Below are 18,821 nucleotides of genomic sequence, written 5' to 3'. Positions count from 1 at the left end.
GAGCCACCCAGGTGCTCCTAACATCTGGTTGCTATGTAGACAAATATTAGAGGTTGCTATGTAGACAGATATTAGAGGGAGCCTGAGTGGAAGCAATGATTATGGTGAGCTGGCTATATGAATGATTATCTAGGTCCAGGATAGAGATAGTGAATTAGAAGTAGAAACATCAAATGTGAATGGATTAGACATGAGGATAAGGAAAAATAGTATTCTAGCAACTAGATGGACAGTGATGCCATTTGTTGAGTGGAAAAATGTAGGAAAGAGAGTGAGAAGGCAACAACTTTCAAAAACTGGATTTAGTTATAACTTCAAGATGCCTGTGAGAAATCCATGTGGAAATGTCAAGTAGACCATTGAACGTACAAGTCTAGGGTTCAGAGATATCTGGGTTAGAGATAAAATTTTTTAGAATTAGAGTTATTGTATACCCATTGGTACTTCCCCTTTTTTTCTCCTAAGAGACCCCTGCTTGCCTACAGAGAACTCATTCCATATGATCCAGTTGAAAGTAAACTTGCCCCTTCTCCCACCTAACACAAGGTGGCACAGGTTTACTCTCTTGGTCACAGTGATTAGTGAAGGGTTGAGGAGGTATTCCAACTTTAGCCAACTATATTGATTCTTCAAAATTTCCTTCAAGGACTATTACGGAAAAATTTCTTTTCTTGCTTCAGTTAATAACCTGGTAACATGTGAATATAGAATAAATGTAAGCTATTTTGTCTGCCACATGGAGAATAATAATAATAGCTTGAAGACATTGTATGAGCCTCTGAATCCCACCATATCTGAAGTCAAATGAATCTCTAGGTTTTCCCACAGTCTTCTCTCCCTCCCTCCCTCCTTTCCTTCCTTCCTTCTGTTTGACTTGTTAATTGGGTTTCTGGTACTTTCTACCCAAAGCGTTCCATTTATTATGGGAATAGGAATTTACAGAGCAACAGAGCAACAGAAGAAGAAGAAGCAAAGTCAGGATCATGTCTCAGATGATCTGGAGGCCTTGCCAATGGGAATTATATGTCTATAATCACTTACAAGCAAATATTTTTTTTCCTCTTTCTTAAGGAGTTTCTTAAGAAGCTGAAATCACTTACAGATGATGAATTGTGGTAAAAGATGAAATGTAGCATACTTGTTCCCTATCTAAACTGCATTTACTGGGAAGGTGTACTCATAATCCAGTTTCTAGAAATATTGATTGGTAACAGCTTACACCTGTACTTCTCCAGAGGCCTGCCTTGTCTAGCCTGAGCACCTCACTTATTGATGTCTGGGAGCTTATGCTCCACCTTACCTGGACAGCTCTAATTGGTATAACGTAAATAGCCCAACCCTCTTACCTCTGGGTGCAATCACCTGTGAAGTAATTTAGTAATAATCTTTTGGATTATTCTGAGCATTGATTTTCAAAGTGAAGCTAATGATTCATAGAGGATGTGAAAAATATTAGAACTTCTATTTATATTTATTTTTCAATTAAAAAAAAAACAAGTTTTCAGAGCACTGGCCCTAAGGTGTGGAATCTTTCCAAGAGTGCACTAATTAATTGCCTAACATCTCCAAGGGGAAAGTGAAGATCAGTCTGTGTTAGAATATCTAGCTGAGTGCTAGTCTTAGAAAAGGTACACAGTAATTCCTTGCTGCATTGCATTGAATTAAATAGTCACTCTTCAGTGACTTTTTAACATAATTAAACTAGTAATTCTTAGAATGAAAACAATTATTATCTTGTTTTAATTACTATATTAGTTATTTTTTAAACTCTGCCAAAAACAATGGAGCACACGTCAAAATATAATCTGTTTTCTAAACAAAACAGTTTTGTGGCAAACCCTACCACATATCTTGCTCTGGCATTTCAGATGGGCCTTGGGGCAGAGAATGACACTAGAGAAAATAACTATCTTAAATTTTTTTTTTTTTTTGCTGAACCTAATATTGGAGCACCTAAATATATAAAATAAATATTAACAGAAATGTAGGGAGAAATTAGCAGCAATACAATAATAGAGAATATCAATAACCCACTTGACACACTGACTAGATCATTCAGTCAGAAAATCAATGCAGAAACAGTAGAGTTGAACACAATAAATTAAATGACCTAAAAGACATATACAGAACATGCCCTACAATAACAGCAGAATACACATTTTTCTCAAGTATGCATGGAACATTCTCTAGGATAGATCATATGTTAGGCTATAATCAAATTTCAATAAATTTAAGAAGATTGAAATATCAGTTATCTTTTCTGATCACAATAGTATAAAACTAGAAATCAATAACAATAGGAAAATAAGAAAATTCACAAATATGTGGAGATAAAACAACACATTCCTGAGTAAGCAATAAATCAAAGAAGAAATCAAAAGCAAAAAAATCTTTAAAAAAGCAAAAAAAATCTTGAGACAAATTGAATATTGATATACAACATACCAAAACTTAAGTGATAAATAAAAAGCAATTATAAGAGGAAAGTTTATAGTGATAAACACCTACATCAAGAAAGAAGAATCTACAATAAAAAACCTAACTTTATACCTCAAGGAACTAGAAAAAATAAACAAATAAAAACTAAGCCCAAAGTTAGCAGAAGGAAGGAAATAGATCAGAGCAGAAATAAATGAAATAGAGACCATAAAAATAATAGAGAAGATTAATGAAACCAAGAATTGGCTTTTGGAGAAGTTAAACAAAATCGACAAACCTTTAGTTAAACTAAGAAAAAAAGAGAGAAGACTCAAATAAATAAAATCAAGAATGGAAGAGGAGACATTACAACTGATACACAGAAATAAAAAGGATCATAGGAGACTGCTATGAACAATTACAAGCCAAAAATTGGATAACATAGAAGAAATAGGTATATTCCTGGAAACATGCAACCTATCAAAACTAAGCCATGAAGATACAGGAAATCTTTAAAGACCAATAACAGAAAGGAGACTGAATCAGTAAACAATAATCTTGCAACAAAGAAAAGTACAGGACTAGATGACTTTGCTGGTGAACTCTACCAAACATTTAAAGAAGTAATACCAATCACCTCAAACTCTTCCAAAAAACTGAACAGGAAGAAATACTTCTATACTAATTCTATGAGGCCAGCATTACCTGATACCAGAACCAGAGAAGACTACAGGAAAAGTACAGGCTAATATTCCTGATGAAACATAGATGCAAAAACCCTAAACAAAATGCTAGCAAACCAAATTCAACAACACATAAAAGGATCACACACCATGATCAAATAGGATTTATCCCTGAAATACAAGAATGGTTCAACATAAGTACATTGATAAATGTAACACACCACATTAACGGAATGAAAAATAAAAATCATATGATCATCTTAATGGAGACATAAGAAGCATTTGATAAAATTCAACATCCTTTCATGAGTAAAAACTCTTAACAAATTAGGCATGTACCTTAACATAGTAAAGGTCATATATGACAAGCCCACGGCTAACATCATATTCAGTGCTGAAAAGCTGAAAGCTTTTCCTTTAATCAGAAACAAGACAAGGATGTCCATTCTCACCACTTCTGTTCAACCCAGTGCTGAAAATCCCAGCTATTGAAGAAAACAAAAATCCCAGGTAAGAGAAACAAATAAAAGGCATCCAAATCAGAATTGAAGAAGTAAAATTCTCTTAACAAATGACATGATCTTACAGTAGAAAACCTTAAAGATTACACGTTTCCTCCCCACACACCTCACAAACCTGTTAGAACTAATCAATGAATTCACTGAAGTTGGAAGATACACAATCAAAATACAAAAGTCAGTCACATTTCTATACACTGATAATGAACTATCTAAAAAAGAAATTAAGAAAATAATATAATTTTCCACGTTTTTATTTATTTTTGGGACAGAGAGAGACAGAGCATGAACGGGGGAGGGGCAGAGAGAGAGGGAGACACAGAATTGGAAACAGGCTCCAGGCTCCGAGCCATCAGCCCAGAGCCTGACGCGGGGCTCGACTCACCGACCGTGAGATCGTGACCTGGCTGAAGTCGGACGCTTAACCGACTGCGCCACCCAGGCGCCCCAAAAATAATATAATTTTCAATAGCATCAAAAACAATAAAATATGTACTAGTAAACTAGTAAACTTAACCAAGGAGGTGAAAGATTTGTACACTGAAAATGATAAAACATTGATAAAAGAAATTGAAGAAGACACAAATAAATGGAAAGATATCTTGTGTTCATGGATTAGAAAAATTAGTATTGTTAAAATGTCCATTCTACCCAAAGCAATCTACAGATTCAATATAATACCTATCAAAATTACAATGGCAATTTCCCACAGATAGAAAAACAATCATAAAATTCATATTGAACCACAAAAGACCCTGAATAGTCAAAGCAATCTTGAATAAGAACAAAGCTGAGGGCATCACACTTCTTGAATTCAAATTATATTACAAAATTATAGTAATCAAAACAGTATGATACTGGCACAAAACCCAATATGTAGACTAATAGAAAAGAATAGACTACCCAAAAATAAAACCATGCATATATGGTCAACTAATCCTTGGCAAGGTCACCTAGAATACAAAATGGGGAAAGTATAATCTCTTCAATAAATGGTCTTAGGAAAACTGGTTTTTCACATGCAGAAGAATGAAATTAGATCCTTATCCTACTCCATATACAAAATGGATTAAAGTCTTACATTTAAGACCTGAAGCCATGAAACTCCTAGAAAAAAAACATGGAGAAAAAGGCCCTTGACACTGGTCCTGGCAATGATTTTTTGTATATGACACCAAAATCAGATAGATAAATAAATAAATAAATAAATAGGCCAAAAATAAACAAGTGGGATTACATTAAATTAATAGCTTCTGCATGGCAAAGGAAACCATCAACAAAATGAAAAAGCAACCTATGGGATGAGAGAAAATATTTGCAAATCATATAGTCGATAAAGGGTTAATATCCAAACTATAAGCAATGACAAAAAAAGAGCTTTTACTATTAAATCTAACCAAAGATGAATAAGACCTTTAAGAAAAACACGTTAAAGCTTTATTGAAATATAGTAAATATGGGTAAATAAATGAAGATATCAATTATTTCTGTAAATCTCTCGATTTGAAGCAATCTGAATAAAAATCCCAATATAAATGTTTGTATGTGTGCATATGTGTATATTATTTGATATGAAAAGAAAAGGGTTAGGAATAACTAAGACATACCTGAAGAAGATGGTGATAAATTCAGGTGTACTGGGTTGAATGATGGCCCCCTAAAAAGATATGTCTAACTCTGGGAACATGTGAATGCGATCTTATTTGGTAGAATCTTTGCAGATCCTATGTTAAGGATTTCAAGATAAAACCAATGTGGTTTTATCCAGGAAAATCCTGAATCTAATGATTTTAATTTAATAATCCAATGCCTTTATTGGAGTGGAGAAGCACAGAGCAAAAGGTCAGGTGAAGATGGAAACACAGACTGCAGTTATGTAGCTATGTCAGGGAATGCCTGAACCTACCAGAAGCTGAAAGAGGCAAATAAAGATTCTTCCCTAGAACATTTCAAGGAGCCCAGCCCTGTTAATACCTTGATTTCAGATTTCTAGCCTCCATAACTGTGAGAGAATAAATTTCTGTTATTTTAATCCACTAGTTTTTGGTAATTTGGTACAGCAACACTAAGAAACTAATATAACCAGTATCAACACTTACTGTCAAACCGCAGAGGTTAAAACATTGTGGTACTGACACAATGCAAAACAAGCTGATCAATGGAACAGATTAGAGAGCCCAGCAACATCCAGATTCACATATGGAAACTTGATTTGTGGCAGAAATGGCATGGCATATCAGCCAAAAAAAAAAAGACTGCTCAATCAGTGGTGCTAAGAGAACTGCTTACTCATATGGGGGGGGGGGGGGGGAGGGCGGAAATGAAATTAAATCTCTAAATCAAACACATATGCAAATATCAACTCCATGTAGAATGAATGCTTAAATGCAAAAAGGAAAAAGGATTCTTTTGACAGTGACATCAGTATCAGAAAGGATTTCTTTTACAAACACAAAGGGCACTAATAACAAAAGAATGATGTACGTAACTATATTAAAACTGAGAATACTGTTCATTAAAATATGTTATAAAGAAAATGAAAAGGCAAGCCACAAAATGGAAAACAGGATTGCATTGAAAGAATTTTTCAATAATATAATGAACAAAGTATTCATTTCCCAAAAATGTTTCTAAGAAAAAATTAAAAACCAAAAATACAAGAAGACATGGTCATATTACACTGTATGTTAACTAAAGAAAAAAGAAAGAAAAAGAAAAGTAATGGGAAAAAAATCATGAGTAGATATTTATAAAGGACAAAATACAAATGGTTGCTAACCACTGGTGAACCTTATTAATAATCAGGAAAATGCAAATTAAATCCACAATGAGTTACCATTTTATACAGATACCAGTTTGGCAAAAGTCAATTTTGTAGAAAATTTTGGTGAGTAGGAAGGGCAAGATGAACTCTCATGCCCTGCTGGTGGTGGTGTAAATGTCTACAACCCCCGTGGAAAACCATTGATAAAAATCTGCTAAAGCTAAGTATTAGCATAACCTATAACCCAGTAAACCATCTGCTTGGTTCATGACCTACGGGAGGCTCTTGCACATGCATTAGGAGTACATGCGCTAAACTGAAAGGATGTTAATTAGCCGCATTATTCAGAATTACAAAGTAGCTCAAATGTTTGTCAATTGCAGAATGAATTAATAATTAGTAGTATATTCTTTTGTAGGGCATTCTACACTGAAGTGAAAATAAATGAGCTATAGCTACATGCATCAAAATGGGAAAAATCTCAAAAATATAATGTTGAGTGAAAGAATGAAATCACAGAAGGATATAATATGATTACATTTACATGAAGTTCAAAAGAGGTAAAATTGCATACTATGCTATTTGAGTATGCATAAATAGGTGATAAAACCACAGAATGATTAAATCCAAATTCAAAATAGAAATGTTTAACTATGAAGGAGAGAGAGAAGAACATATAGAGGTTTCAGAAGTACTGGTAAAGTTCTGAAAATTGGTGGTGGGTTCTTGGATATTCTTTGAAATGTTTTACACACTTTTTAAAGTATGATGATATCCCAACAAAAATGAATGAAATATCAAATATCAAATACCAAGACACATCATTATGAAATTTTGGAAAACAAAAAATAGAGTACAAAATCTTCTAGAGAAAGAAGACATTTCCTTAAAAGAAACACCATCTCTCATCAGCTGCATGTGATAGAATAAAAAAAAATGAAGCAAGGTTTCAGATGGTCTGAAGAGAAGTGATTTTCAATTTAAAGTTTTATATTCGAACTGTTGCTTGAGTGGAACATAGGACTTTTTTCCAACATAAAGTAATTCATAAATGTTACCTCCCATGCACTTTTTTCTTAAGGAAGGTGCTTGAGGACATAACCCACCATATCAAGGAAAATATGGGATTCAAGAAGCAATGGATCTCACATGCTAGAGCAGTCCTGTTTTGACCCAGGTTACCTCTCTGAAGTGGACCTAGAAAGCAATCAGTTCAAATTGAAGCAGAAAGCAGAAAGTTTTGAGAAGAATGAAAGAAATAAAGAAATACTGAGACTTTGGACATATCTGAAGATATAGCAAAATGGTGGAGAACTTTAAAAAAATAAGTGAGTTGTATTTAAAATTGCTTCTGGGAGCATTCTTCTTTGAATAGCATAAGAATTGCTGCAACATGATTATTATAAACACTTGTTAAATGACAAACACTATTTAAACAACTATGGAAATGAAAAATACCTTCATTGGTTTTCAATAGTTAGAATCAACCTACATATAGATACATAACTAAATAAAATGCAAATACTTTCCTACATTGTTAATAATTCAGAGAAAGGAAAGTACAATGAGTGAAGGGTTGGAGTGCTAAGGTCATCTTTTAATTGAGCTAGTATTTACAGGTAATCATAAATAATCATACTAATTCAATCTCCTTTCTACAGAGCTATTGCTCTGTTGTTCCAGAATAACTCTCCTAAGCATTAAGGAGTACACTTTAAGCTAATATACTGGGTTTTGCTAAACAAATCTGTGGTCTCCGTGGACAAGCTTTTCTTGGGACAAAAAATAGAAGACTATTCTATTTGACTTTCTACTAGGATAGGTAAATCTAGCTTGTCTTATATACTTTCAAAATTAGACATGCCTTGATAAATGTGTAAATTTTCAAGGGAAACCAAAATATTTGAGGGTCAGAACTAGATTTGAGATTGGCATCAAAAATTGCCAACATACATCCTCGTATGTGATGCTTTACATAATTTTAAAAGCAAAATAAACAAAATGATAAGGCAAAATGGCAATCCTATATTCTTATGTTGAAAAAGATTATGGAAAAAGAACCAGGAGAGAAAATCAAGAGTTAAAAATAGGAAGAACATCTATTTGACTCATCAGGGTTTTTTGTTGTTGTTGCTAATTGGTGGCCTACTGTAATCTACATACGTTTAATGGTACATAACATTATTCTAAATATTTTACATATATTAAGTTGTTTAATCCTCACAACCATATGATCTATATATTATCTACAGTGCACAGAAGAAGTAAAGGCAGGAAGAAGCTAAGTTCTTATAGCAACCATATTGAAAGTGAAACAGAAAACACACTCAAACTTTTGGAATTTCTATTGAACTTACCATTCTCTCAATCTGATGACTCCTTTCTATAAACTCTCTTGAGCTTTTCATTCCATAATTTTCTTTGTATTTTATATTTGTTACTTTAAAAGAGGCAAGGTAATAGAATGACTTATCATCTGAAAGGTAAAAATAAATAAAAGTTCCATGCTTAAATATAATTAGTTTTGTGTCCCCCAACCCCAGGAAATAGATTTACCATAGTGCAGTTTATTTCTTCTTGGTGCAAAAATTATTGTGGACATTTTTCAAATATTCTATAATTTTATCATTGTACCCATCTAAAATAGAAAATCCAGGCCTCCAAGTATACTTTCAGAATACCTCATTTACAGTGTTTATGCATATCAAAATTTTCATACAATTGGACATGTAACATGGAGAGTAAATATTGAAAGTGACTGCTAAAAGTCATGTAAAAATTATCAATTTCCTCAAAGAATTGTAACATAAGTATATCTTAGCTGAGCTGTATTATGAAGATACATTGAACAGGCTATCAATTTTTTCCATGCTACTAATAGGAACTAGTATTTATTGTTTTCACTTTCTTTTTGCCCAATTAACTCTCAATTCTCTGTAATCTACCCTTGACACACCAGTGTAACTGCCATTGTCAAGGACAACAGTCATAATATCTAAGAGCCACCTTTTTGGGGGTCTTTCTTCTTTTTAATCTTGATTTCTTTGCCGCCTTAATAATATTCCTTGAAACCCCATCCTAGACTTTATGGAGACATCTTCTAACTTTCTTTCTACCTGGCCACTCCTTCTCAGTTGCCTTGGAGAGCTCTTTATTTTTACTTCTATCCTTAGCCACTTAGCATTTTATCTTGTCCTGGTCATGTTAATGTTAGTTAAGTCCTTCTGGGTGATCCTAATGGTGATGGCCTCAAACATTAAGTATTTGTTGATGTTGAAAGATCAATTGGGGCACATTTACATTTGCAAGGGTTTATTTGAGCAAAGGGCGATTCCAACTGGGCAGCATCAAACCAAGTGATTAAGATCCCTCCACTGACAGAAGTGAAGGGAAATTTGTATAGACAGGATGTAAAAGAAAAGTAAGGAAATCATTTGATTGCCTGTAGATTAAGCAGTTGCCTTATAAAGGAAAGCCTACTGAGCTGTTTGTGATAGTTGTTCTTTTTTTTTTTTTCAACGTTTATTTATTTATTTTTTTGGGGGGGGGACAGAGAGAGACAGAGCTTGAACCGGGGAGGGGCAGAGAGAGAGGGAGACACAGAATCCGAAGCAGGCTCCAGGCTCCGAGCCATCAGCCCAGAGCCTGACGCGGGGCTCGAACTCACGGACCGCGAGATCGTGACCTGGCTGAAGTCGGACGCTTAACCGACTGCGCCACCCAGGCGCCCCATGTGATAGTTGTTCTTAAGTTTCATTTTCTGAGATTTGAGTGCACTGACTCTGGTTTAGGTTTAGGTTTCCTTACGTAGGCTACCAAGGCATTAGAGCCACCTTAGTCCAATGACTTCCCTGTTTAATTATTTTAACAATTGATGACCCCTAAATTTTATCTTCAGGCTAGATCTTTGTCATGAATTTCAATTCTCTATCAAATAAGGAGACTATTTGTTGGACATCAAATAGGCACCTTAAAAATAATATTTCCGAATGGAAATAATCATTTACTTCTTCCTGTACCAAGCCTGCCCCACCTTCTACATTTTCTATCTTCATTAACAGCTCCATCATCCACAGTCACCCCAAACTTAGCTTCATCCTCATTTCCAACATCCAGCCTTTCCATCTTTAAGTTTTATGTATTGAATGTATTAATATATCTCAAATCCTTTCTCCCACCCAGAGAAGCTACATCCTTAATTCAGGTCCTCATCAACCACCTAGCTAGTATCTATCCAAAACAAAATGACTTTTTTATTAAAAAAGAAGTTGCCCATCTAGATTGTCTATCTTAAATGCTATCATTACAATAATATCATTACAACCAGACTAGAAATCTTAGACATTAGAAATCTTGATCTCTTTCTAATTAATCAGCAAGTTCTGACTATGTTATCTAAATTTTAAAAATCTATCTTCTATTCACATGTTGTACTGATACTAGTGCTGTAGTTTATTCCCTTATTATTTATTGTCTAGAAAATGTAACAGCTGGGGCACCTGGGTGGCTTGGTCAGTTAAGCTTCTGACTTTGGTTCAGATCATGATCTCCTGGTTTGTGGGTTTGAGCCCCATGTCAGGCTCTGTGCTGACAGCTCAGAGCCTGGAGCCTGCTTTGGATTCTGTGACTCCCTCTCTCTCTGCCCCTCCCCTGCTCATGCTCTGTTTCCCTCTGTCTCGCAAAAAATGAATAAAAATGTAAAAAAAGAAAAATAAATAAAATGTAATAGCATACTAACTAATACCCTGCCTCAAGTCCTGTTTTTCTCAAATCTATTCCCCACATAATAATCTTAAAATTGCAAATTTGACAAGATGACTTCCCCAATTAAAATGTTTCCACTTTTCTCCGTTTCTTATGGTAAGGTGTCTTAACTCTACTATGATCTCCAAAAGTTTTCCTTGACCTGGATCCTACCTGTGCCTTTGAGCATATTCTTTGCAACATTCCCCTTAGGATTTATGTTGAAACTACAGCAAACTGTTTGCATTTGTCTACATTCACCATGCTGGGTATTTGTTTCCCCCTAAGATTTTGCTTCTGTAGACCCTTTGCTTGAAATGCCATTCCAAAGGCATTTCCATGCATAAATTCTACTCATGACATTACTTCCAAATGGGGAAAATGTCTGGAACATTCAGCCTTAGTTAGATAAGGACTTCACAATTGTGCCACTATAACCATCCTGTGAAGAGCTCTATTTGGTACTTGCCACAATATCATAATAACCTATAGATTTTAGTCCACTGTAATGTCAAGTCTTTGAGCAAAGTATTGTACCATTTTTGCATTTGAAGAGGAAGTACCATTTTAGGTAATATGAGTAAAAAGAACAATACCTTAAGCTTTTTACAAGTCAAGGAAAAATAATTATTTTAATAGTCAATATTTCTTAAGTATATAATAGATCAGACTCTGTGCTAAGCATTCTAACTTTTAATTTAATTTATTTTTTTTAAATTTTCAGACTATAAGTGCTATATTAGAAACTCTGAAATGAACAGAAATATATAAAAAAGAATAAAAGTAATCTATAACCCTAACATCTAGAAGGAACTAATATTATTATTTCGACTCATGTTTCTTTTTCTAAAAATATTGTTTTCATTGACTGCAACTCAGTGAATTAGGAAAGTACCCTGCCAAAATGACCCAGCTAGTATATGATGGGCCTGAGATTAAAACCAAGGTTTTAATTTGACTCTAAATCCCATGGGAGCATATATTCTCCACATTCCTGGAACTGGAGCCAGTTTTGTAGATTGGGAAGACAAATGATGCTGTTTCAATCCAGACTTAACTAAGAACACTTAGGTTTTCAAGAAGTCAAAAGTAGCTTTAGAGGAGTGCCTGCGTAGTTCAGTCCATTAAACATCTGACTCTTGATTTGGGTTCAGGTCATGATCTCACGGTTTAAGATTGAGCCCTGTATCAGGCTCCTCACTGGATGTGGAACCTCCTTTTCTCTCTGCCCCTCCCCTGCTTGTGCATGTGCACATGCAAGCAGTCTCTCTTTCCCCCCTCTCTCTTAAAAACAAACAAAAAAAACTTTAGAAAATTGAGTTTCAGATTTTGTGAAAATATAATTCTAAAGGCAATTCTTCAAAATATTTCATGGAATTCTTTATAAAAGATATGTTTTTACCCTATAAGAAAAGATATAAGTAATTCTAAATGATTCTGAAAAATTAATCTGCATAATGAAACTATTTTTTGAAAAATATAATTTACTATATAATTCTAGGTACCTAAAAAAAAAGACAACTTGAAAACTCAGTGTTTGAATTTTTCTTGTTAATATTTCATGTGAATGGTGGTGGTGATGATTTTATTTATTAATATTAAATTATCCTCACACAATTATGAAGCTATCATTATATTTTTGGTATTTTTCATTGATATTTGATGTTTTTCATTGGTTGAAGATATTTACAACATATTCAACAGATCATGGATATATATATCCAGAATATAGAAAGAACTACACAAATCAATTAAGGACTTCAATAAAAAATGGGAAAAAGATTTGAACAGGCATTTTACAAAAACAGAAATCTAAATTATAAGTTAATACATGGATAAGTGCCCGGTGTTATTGGCAGTCATCAGGCAGATACAAATTAAAATTACAGTATGTAATAAGTCAGATACAAATTAAAATTACAGGGGCACCTGGGTGGCTCAGTCAGTTAAGCATCCGACTTTGGCCCAGGTCATGATCTCGAGGTTTGTGAGTTTGAGCCCTGCGTCGGGCTCTGTGCTGACAGCTCAGAGCCTGGAGCCTGCTTCGGATTCTGTGTCTCCTTCTCTCTCTGCCCCTCCCCCACTTGTGCTCTGTCTCTCTTGATCAAAAACAAATAAATGTATAAAATTAAAAAAATTTTAAATTACAATAACACTACAATCTATACCAAATTAGCAAATATATAAAGTATGGCAATGGCAAATGCTGGTGAAAATATGGAATGCAGTGGGAACTCCCGTACAGTACTGATAGAAAACAGCTTGGTTTTATCCATAAAGTTCAAAAAGCATATGCCCAGTGATGCAGTAACTCTACATCTGTTTATGCTCCCTAGATAAACTTCACATATGTGTACCAATACATATGCATAAGAAGGTTCATAGCTGTATTGTTTTAATGTCTAAAACCTGGAACTACCCAAATGTCCATGAACATTAGAATAGATGAGTATGGCATGTGTCTTGCAACAGAATATTAGTCAATATTGAAAATAAATAGACTAAAGCTAACTACAAAGTGGATGACACATAACAATATTGAGTAGCAACAAGGCTCAAAAGTATGTATAATTTACTATTCAATTATGACTTCACTTTTAAATATTTAATTTACCTTCATTTAAATAAAAAGGGAGGATCTAAATGGAAATCTCAAGGAAAAATAAGAATCCAACACTTCATCAGTCTTTTTATCATGATGAGTAACAAAAAGTTAGCTACATTAATTCTGTTAGGCACTTAATATTTAATTAATAACACAGAAATTTTCTTTTAAAGGGATACCCAAGAATTTATGGAGTTGTAAATATAAAACCTGAGAAAGAGAAAAAATGGCTCCTGACATCTAGGAACTGGCCTGATACTATCGCCTAGGCCCTGGTATTCTGTTACAATTTTGTAGAACATCAACATTAGACAAGGCCACTCTGTGACAATATAGGTGATGACAAAAATGAGATCATCTATAGATATATCTGAGCTCAGACAAAAACACTGTTCAAACAAATAATCAAACAAGGCAGAACATTCCCTTATTCTGGCTATTATAAATGAGTGCTCTTTCTCCAACAGTTAACAGCGTTAGCCCCACTTCATTGCTGTTGTCGTTCAGGTAAGATTTATTAAGATACCAAATCACAGCATTATTCCAGCTCTCTGACAGCATCCAATGAAGGATGCATCCTACTTCCTTGAACCCTCCCCAAATCATATAATACACCTTTTCCAACAATCTCTGACCGCCTCATGGTCCCCCATGGTGTATGTTCTCCTCTGCTACAAGAATAAACCCACCTTGTTCAAATGCACCTGTAATTTTGGCGATATTTAGTTGGAGGGCACTGACAAACCATTCATATTCTACAAGTCACTGGATTATTTTATAATCCTTATTTGAAAATTTCCCATATGTTAGGGAGTAGATAATTCATCAGAATGATAATACAGTGAAAGCTAATAATTCATAATTATTGAGATCCCTAGGATAAAAATAGCTTCCTCAAATATACTTCTATCCTAGTGATGTAAATTTTATCAAGTATGCTAAAATCCTTACTTCTGTTTTGATTATTTCATATATTTCATTTTTATTTTCCTGCCTTTTAGATCCATTTGTTTTCACTCTTGAAAATTATTATTTTTTAGATACTTTCTCTTCTTGGTGTTATCCTAGTCACTATACTGTGATTTCGTTTCATTTTTATTTCTTTATGCTATAAAAATATGTATATTACTTTTTTGAAATGTGTCTATCATCTTTTGAAATGTATACGTTATTACCTCTATCTTATTCCTTGGATTCATTAATCCTTTGTCATAGACTATCTTCTCTTTTGTTTTACTAAATTTCCATCTATAATGATGCAGCTTTCAATTAACTGCAGGGAAGTTCCATGTAATAGATTTCTGAAATTCTTGAGTATTAACCCCTGTATTAGTTTCCTGTTCCTGCTGTCACAAATAACCACAAATTCGGAGGCTTAAAACAACACAAATTTATTATTTTACTGTTCTGGAGGTTAAAAGTCTGAAGTGAGTTTTATAGGACTACAGTCAAGTCCTGTTTTCAGGGCTGGTTCCTTCTGGAGGCTGTAAGGGGAGAATCTTTTTCAGCTGCCTTTTTCAGCTTCCAGAGGCAATCCTCATTCCTTGGCTTATGGTTCCATATCACATTATTCCTTTTTGCCCCTGCTTCTGTCATCACATAGCCTTCTTCCTTCTTTGAATTGCTTGCCTCCCTTTTATAAAAACCTTGGAGTTACATTTAGGACCCATCTAGAAAATCCAGCATAACTTTCCTTTCTCAGAAACCTTAACTTAATCACATCTGTAAAGTATTTTTTGCCGTATAAGATAACATCCCAGGTTCCAAAGATTAAGACATGGGTAACCAAAGTGGGAAGGGAGGCATTATTCAGCCTAGCACAACCTCTATGACATTTTAAAAACACTATCATGCCATTATTTTTATTATCCCTTCATTTTTTTTTTCTTTTTTGAACACCTGCAGTATTGGGGATGGAGGACATTTTACACACAGAACTACTTTACTCCTTTTTGACCTGGGGATATATTAACAAGAAAGACATAATTACAGAGGACAATTTTGTTTATCCTTTTTATTTCATGAAAGTCAAAAAATGGATATTTTCAATCCCCCAATAAAGTGGGTAGGAAGGTAAACTTAGCATGTTTGACAATATTTCATCGCTTCCTGATCTTTCAAGTGTGACTTTATTGTTGTGAGTCATATGATTCTGGAGAATTTTAGTCAGTGACTCAGTCACATGAGTTTATAAATACACATGCCAAAGTAAAGGTAAATGAATATTGGTTGACTGTCATCTGGTTTAATTAGTATTATCCATTTTTGCACATCATGCAAAATTGAGTTTTCCTTTCTTCCTCCAGTCATGAAACAATCTCTTTTTCCTTCAAAGATAATGTTTGATTTTTAGCCCATTAAAGATTCTTTTTTAGGTAACTTTTCTCTTATCATCTTTGCTTGGGGAACTCATTAATATATTGTTTTTGAAAAACAAAAACATATTAAACTCAGCACATGATGTGATTTGTATCTATTCTAAAGATTAAGCTTTCATTCTTCTTTCTCATTTTAAAACTATTGCTTTTAGAGGTCTATCCATGTGATAAGGTATATTGCAAGCTTCACTGGCTGGAAATATGTAACCCTGAACTCAATAATGGAACAAACAATAACTTAACATCAATAAGAAATTAGTAATTAAAATTTTAATATCATGCAAATAGCATTTTTTATACAACAGAGAATTTCAAGATATTAAGTCATAGAGCACTTAGGCAATAAAAACGTGACCTGGATACTTACCCTCAACAACAAAATGAGTAACGATACCAATTGCAATTCCTATGATTGCTACAATTGCCAATGTGAAAAGAGCTAGACGTATAGGATCCCAAAATTGTTGTCTTCTTTGATATTCAACTTGTGGGTAATCAACTTCTGAAAACTCAACTGGTCTGTGAAAACAGAAAGAAACAGTAAAACAATTTAAAAAGTCATTATGGTTCTACTTTATGTCCATTTGTTATATTCCTCTAAGAAAATCCTTTACAGCTAAATAATAGGATACTTGGATCTTGAAAAGAACACAAGGCTTTAATTTGCATACCCTCTCCCAACACCCGAATCACAGCATAAATTTTGGTTAAAGTTCTACCAATGTTGTCATTCAAGTGAGAATATTTTCTCACTGCATTTTGTCTGACATATTGGCAATTTGAAATTTGAATGGGGAAGTGCAAAGACTCACTTAATAAAAAGATAATTTATAAATAACATTTCAACATTTTAATAAGAAGTTTCTAGCAACAGTTATATAATAATCTCATCAGTTCTGCTTGATTAAAAGTAAAAAAATAATATTAATACTTTTTAATGATTTGTTTTAAAAGTGGCAACACTGCTCTAAAAGACCTGATCATGGTTCTTTGAATATCATTAGCACCTCCCAATGAAATCACCAATTGTGACTTCTTCTTGATAAGACTCCAGTTCCCAGGAAGAATGTTTATTTCCACTTGACTTTTACCTGTCTCTACTCATGCACTATTTCCCCACTCAAAATATCTTAAGCCATTGAAATTATCTTTCTCTAACTTGAAAGTTGGCATTTATTTATTTTCCAAATCCCTGAATAGCATTCAAAGTTTAATATCTTGCAAGTGAGATATTTTTATAAGTTTTTATATATTTTTAAATTTTTTTAATGTTTATTTATTTTTGAGAGTGCTGTCAGCACAGAGCCTGACGTGGGGCTCAAAACCACAGACCCTGATATCATGACCTGAGCTGAAGTCAGACACTTAACCAGCTGAGGCACCCAGGTGCCCCAAGTTTTTATATTTTTAACTTTATCTAACAATATTTATTACAAACTTTATTCATTAAATGAGATATAGAAAGTTCTTAGAATAGTACCTACCACATTAGAAAAATGTTTCAGAAACAGTTCTAGATCCCTAGAGATATGAAGATTTTAAGGTACACTCTTTGCCTTTAGGATGTTCACTCTTTAAAAGAGGATACCAATGTGGAAACAAGTAATTAATATATAGCATGAAATGTACCAAAATAAAACTTTATGCAAGAAGAGAAAACAATTAACTTTTTGGAGGACTGTGTCAGGAGATTTTATCAAGAAGGTGACACGATTAAATTTTGAGTGTGAATAGGGATATGTTCTGAAACCCCCAGTGGATGACTGGAATTGTGAATAGTATCAAACCCTATGTTTTTCCCTATACATACATAAGTATGATAAAGTTTAATTTATAAATAAGGCATAGTAGGAGATTGACAGCAATCTCTGATAATAAAATAGAGTGATTGTAACAAGCTATTGTAATAAAAGTTATGCAAATGTGGTCTCTCTTTCAAAATATCTTACTGTACTGTGCTCACCCTTCTTGTGATGATGTGAGATGAATGACATAAGCATTGGGACTAGCATTAGGCTACTGACTTTCTAACAAGTCAGAAGGAGGATTATCTGCTTTAGGTTGACCACAGGTAACTGAAATCACAGAAAGTGAAGTCTCAAATAAGCAAGGGGTGGGGGGGTGATGGTACTGATGTAATTAGTACTGGGATTGAAAATATATATGTGCTTTTGTTCTCAAAGAACTTATTATGGTCTCCAAAGTATGTTCATGGTTGCATGTTTTCTCAGCACTGCTGTACTAGAAAGAGGATATGCTAAGGCTGGTGGGCTGATCAGCTCATGAGGAGTCCCGTAACCCAAAGTAAAAAGTTTGAAATCGACTCTGCTGAAGATGGGAAGCCAAAAAAAGTTTTAATCAGACTGAGAATTTAAGATAATCACAGGATGGGGATTAGAGCAAGAGTGCAGAGAGAAAGACTAGTTTAAAGGTTATTTTGAAGGTCCCGGAGAAAGATGGTGAAGACCTGAGCCAAGGCTGGAGCAGTGGGATGGAGAGGAGGAGATGGATTTAGTCAATTCTTGACTTTTGCTGGCTGATTGCTTAGCTGTGGGATAAGCCATTAATTAATGGCTCTCTTGTTTTAGTGTTTAGGTAAATGATTGTGTCTCCTGGCAAGATGAGAAAGATTAAAGGAAGAGACAGCGATTTCAATTGAGACATCAATGTTGTTAGTAATGAACAATGTGCTGTCCTTACACTTGGTTCTGA

General features: G+C 34.0%; 1 protein-coding gene across 2 annotated transcripts in view; it reads right to left on the bottom strand.

The window, feature by feature from the left end:
* TMPRSS11F (transmembrane serine protease 11F) overlaps positions 1 to 18,821 on the bottom strand; it is a 90,012-nt gene that overhangs the window by 24,260 nt on the left and 46,931 nt on the right. For both annotated transcript variants that reach the window (XM_027057774.2, XM_053217283.1), the window contains exons 3-4: positions 16,477 to 16,628; positions 8,741 to 8,859 (exon numbers count right to left, since the gene is read on the bottom strand). In XM_027057774.2, coding sequence (XP_026913575.1) covers positions 8,741 to 8,859; positions 16,477 to 16,628 — 271 coding nt within the window. The remainder of the gene's footprint in view (positions 1 to 8,740; positions 8,860 to 16,476; positions 16,629 to 18,821) is intronic.

The sequence above is a fragment of the Acinonyx jubatus genome, chromosome B1, assembly GCF_027475565.1.
Source record: "Acinonyx jubatus isolate Ajub_Pintada_27869175 chromosome B1, VMU_Ajub_asm_v1.0, whole genome shotgun sequence".
NCBI lineage: Eukaryota > Metazoa > Chordata > Mammalia > Carnivora > Felidae > Acinonyx > Acinonyx jubatus.
The sequence above is the reverse complement of the archived record's forward strand: the minus strand, read 5'-3'. Positions and strand labels throughout refer to the sequence as shown.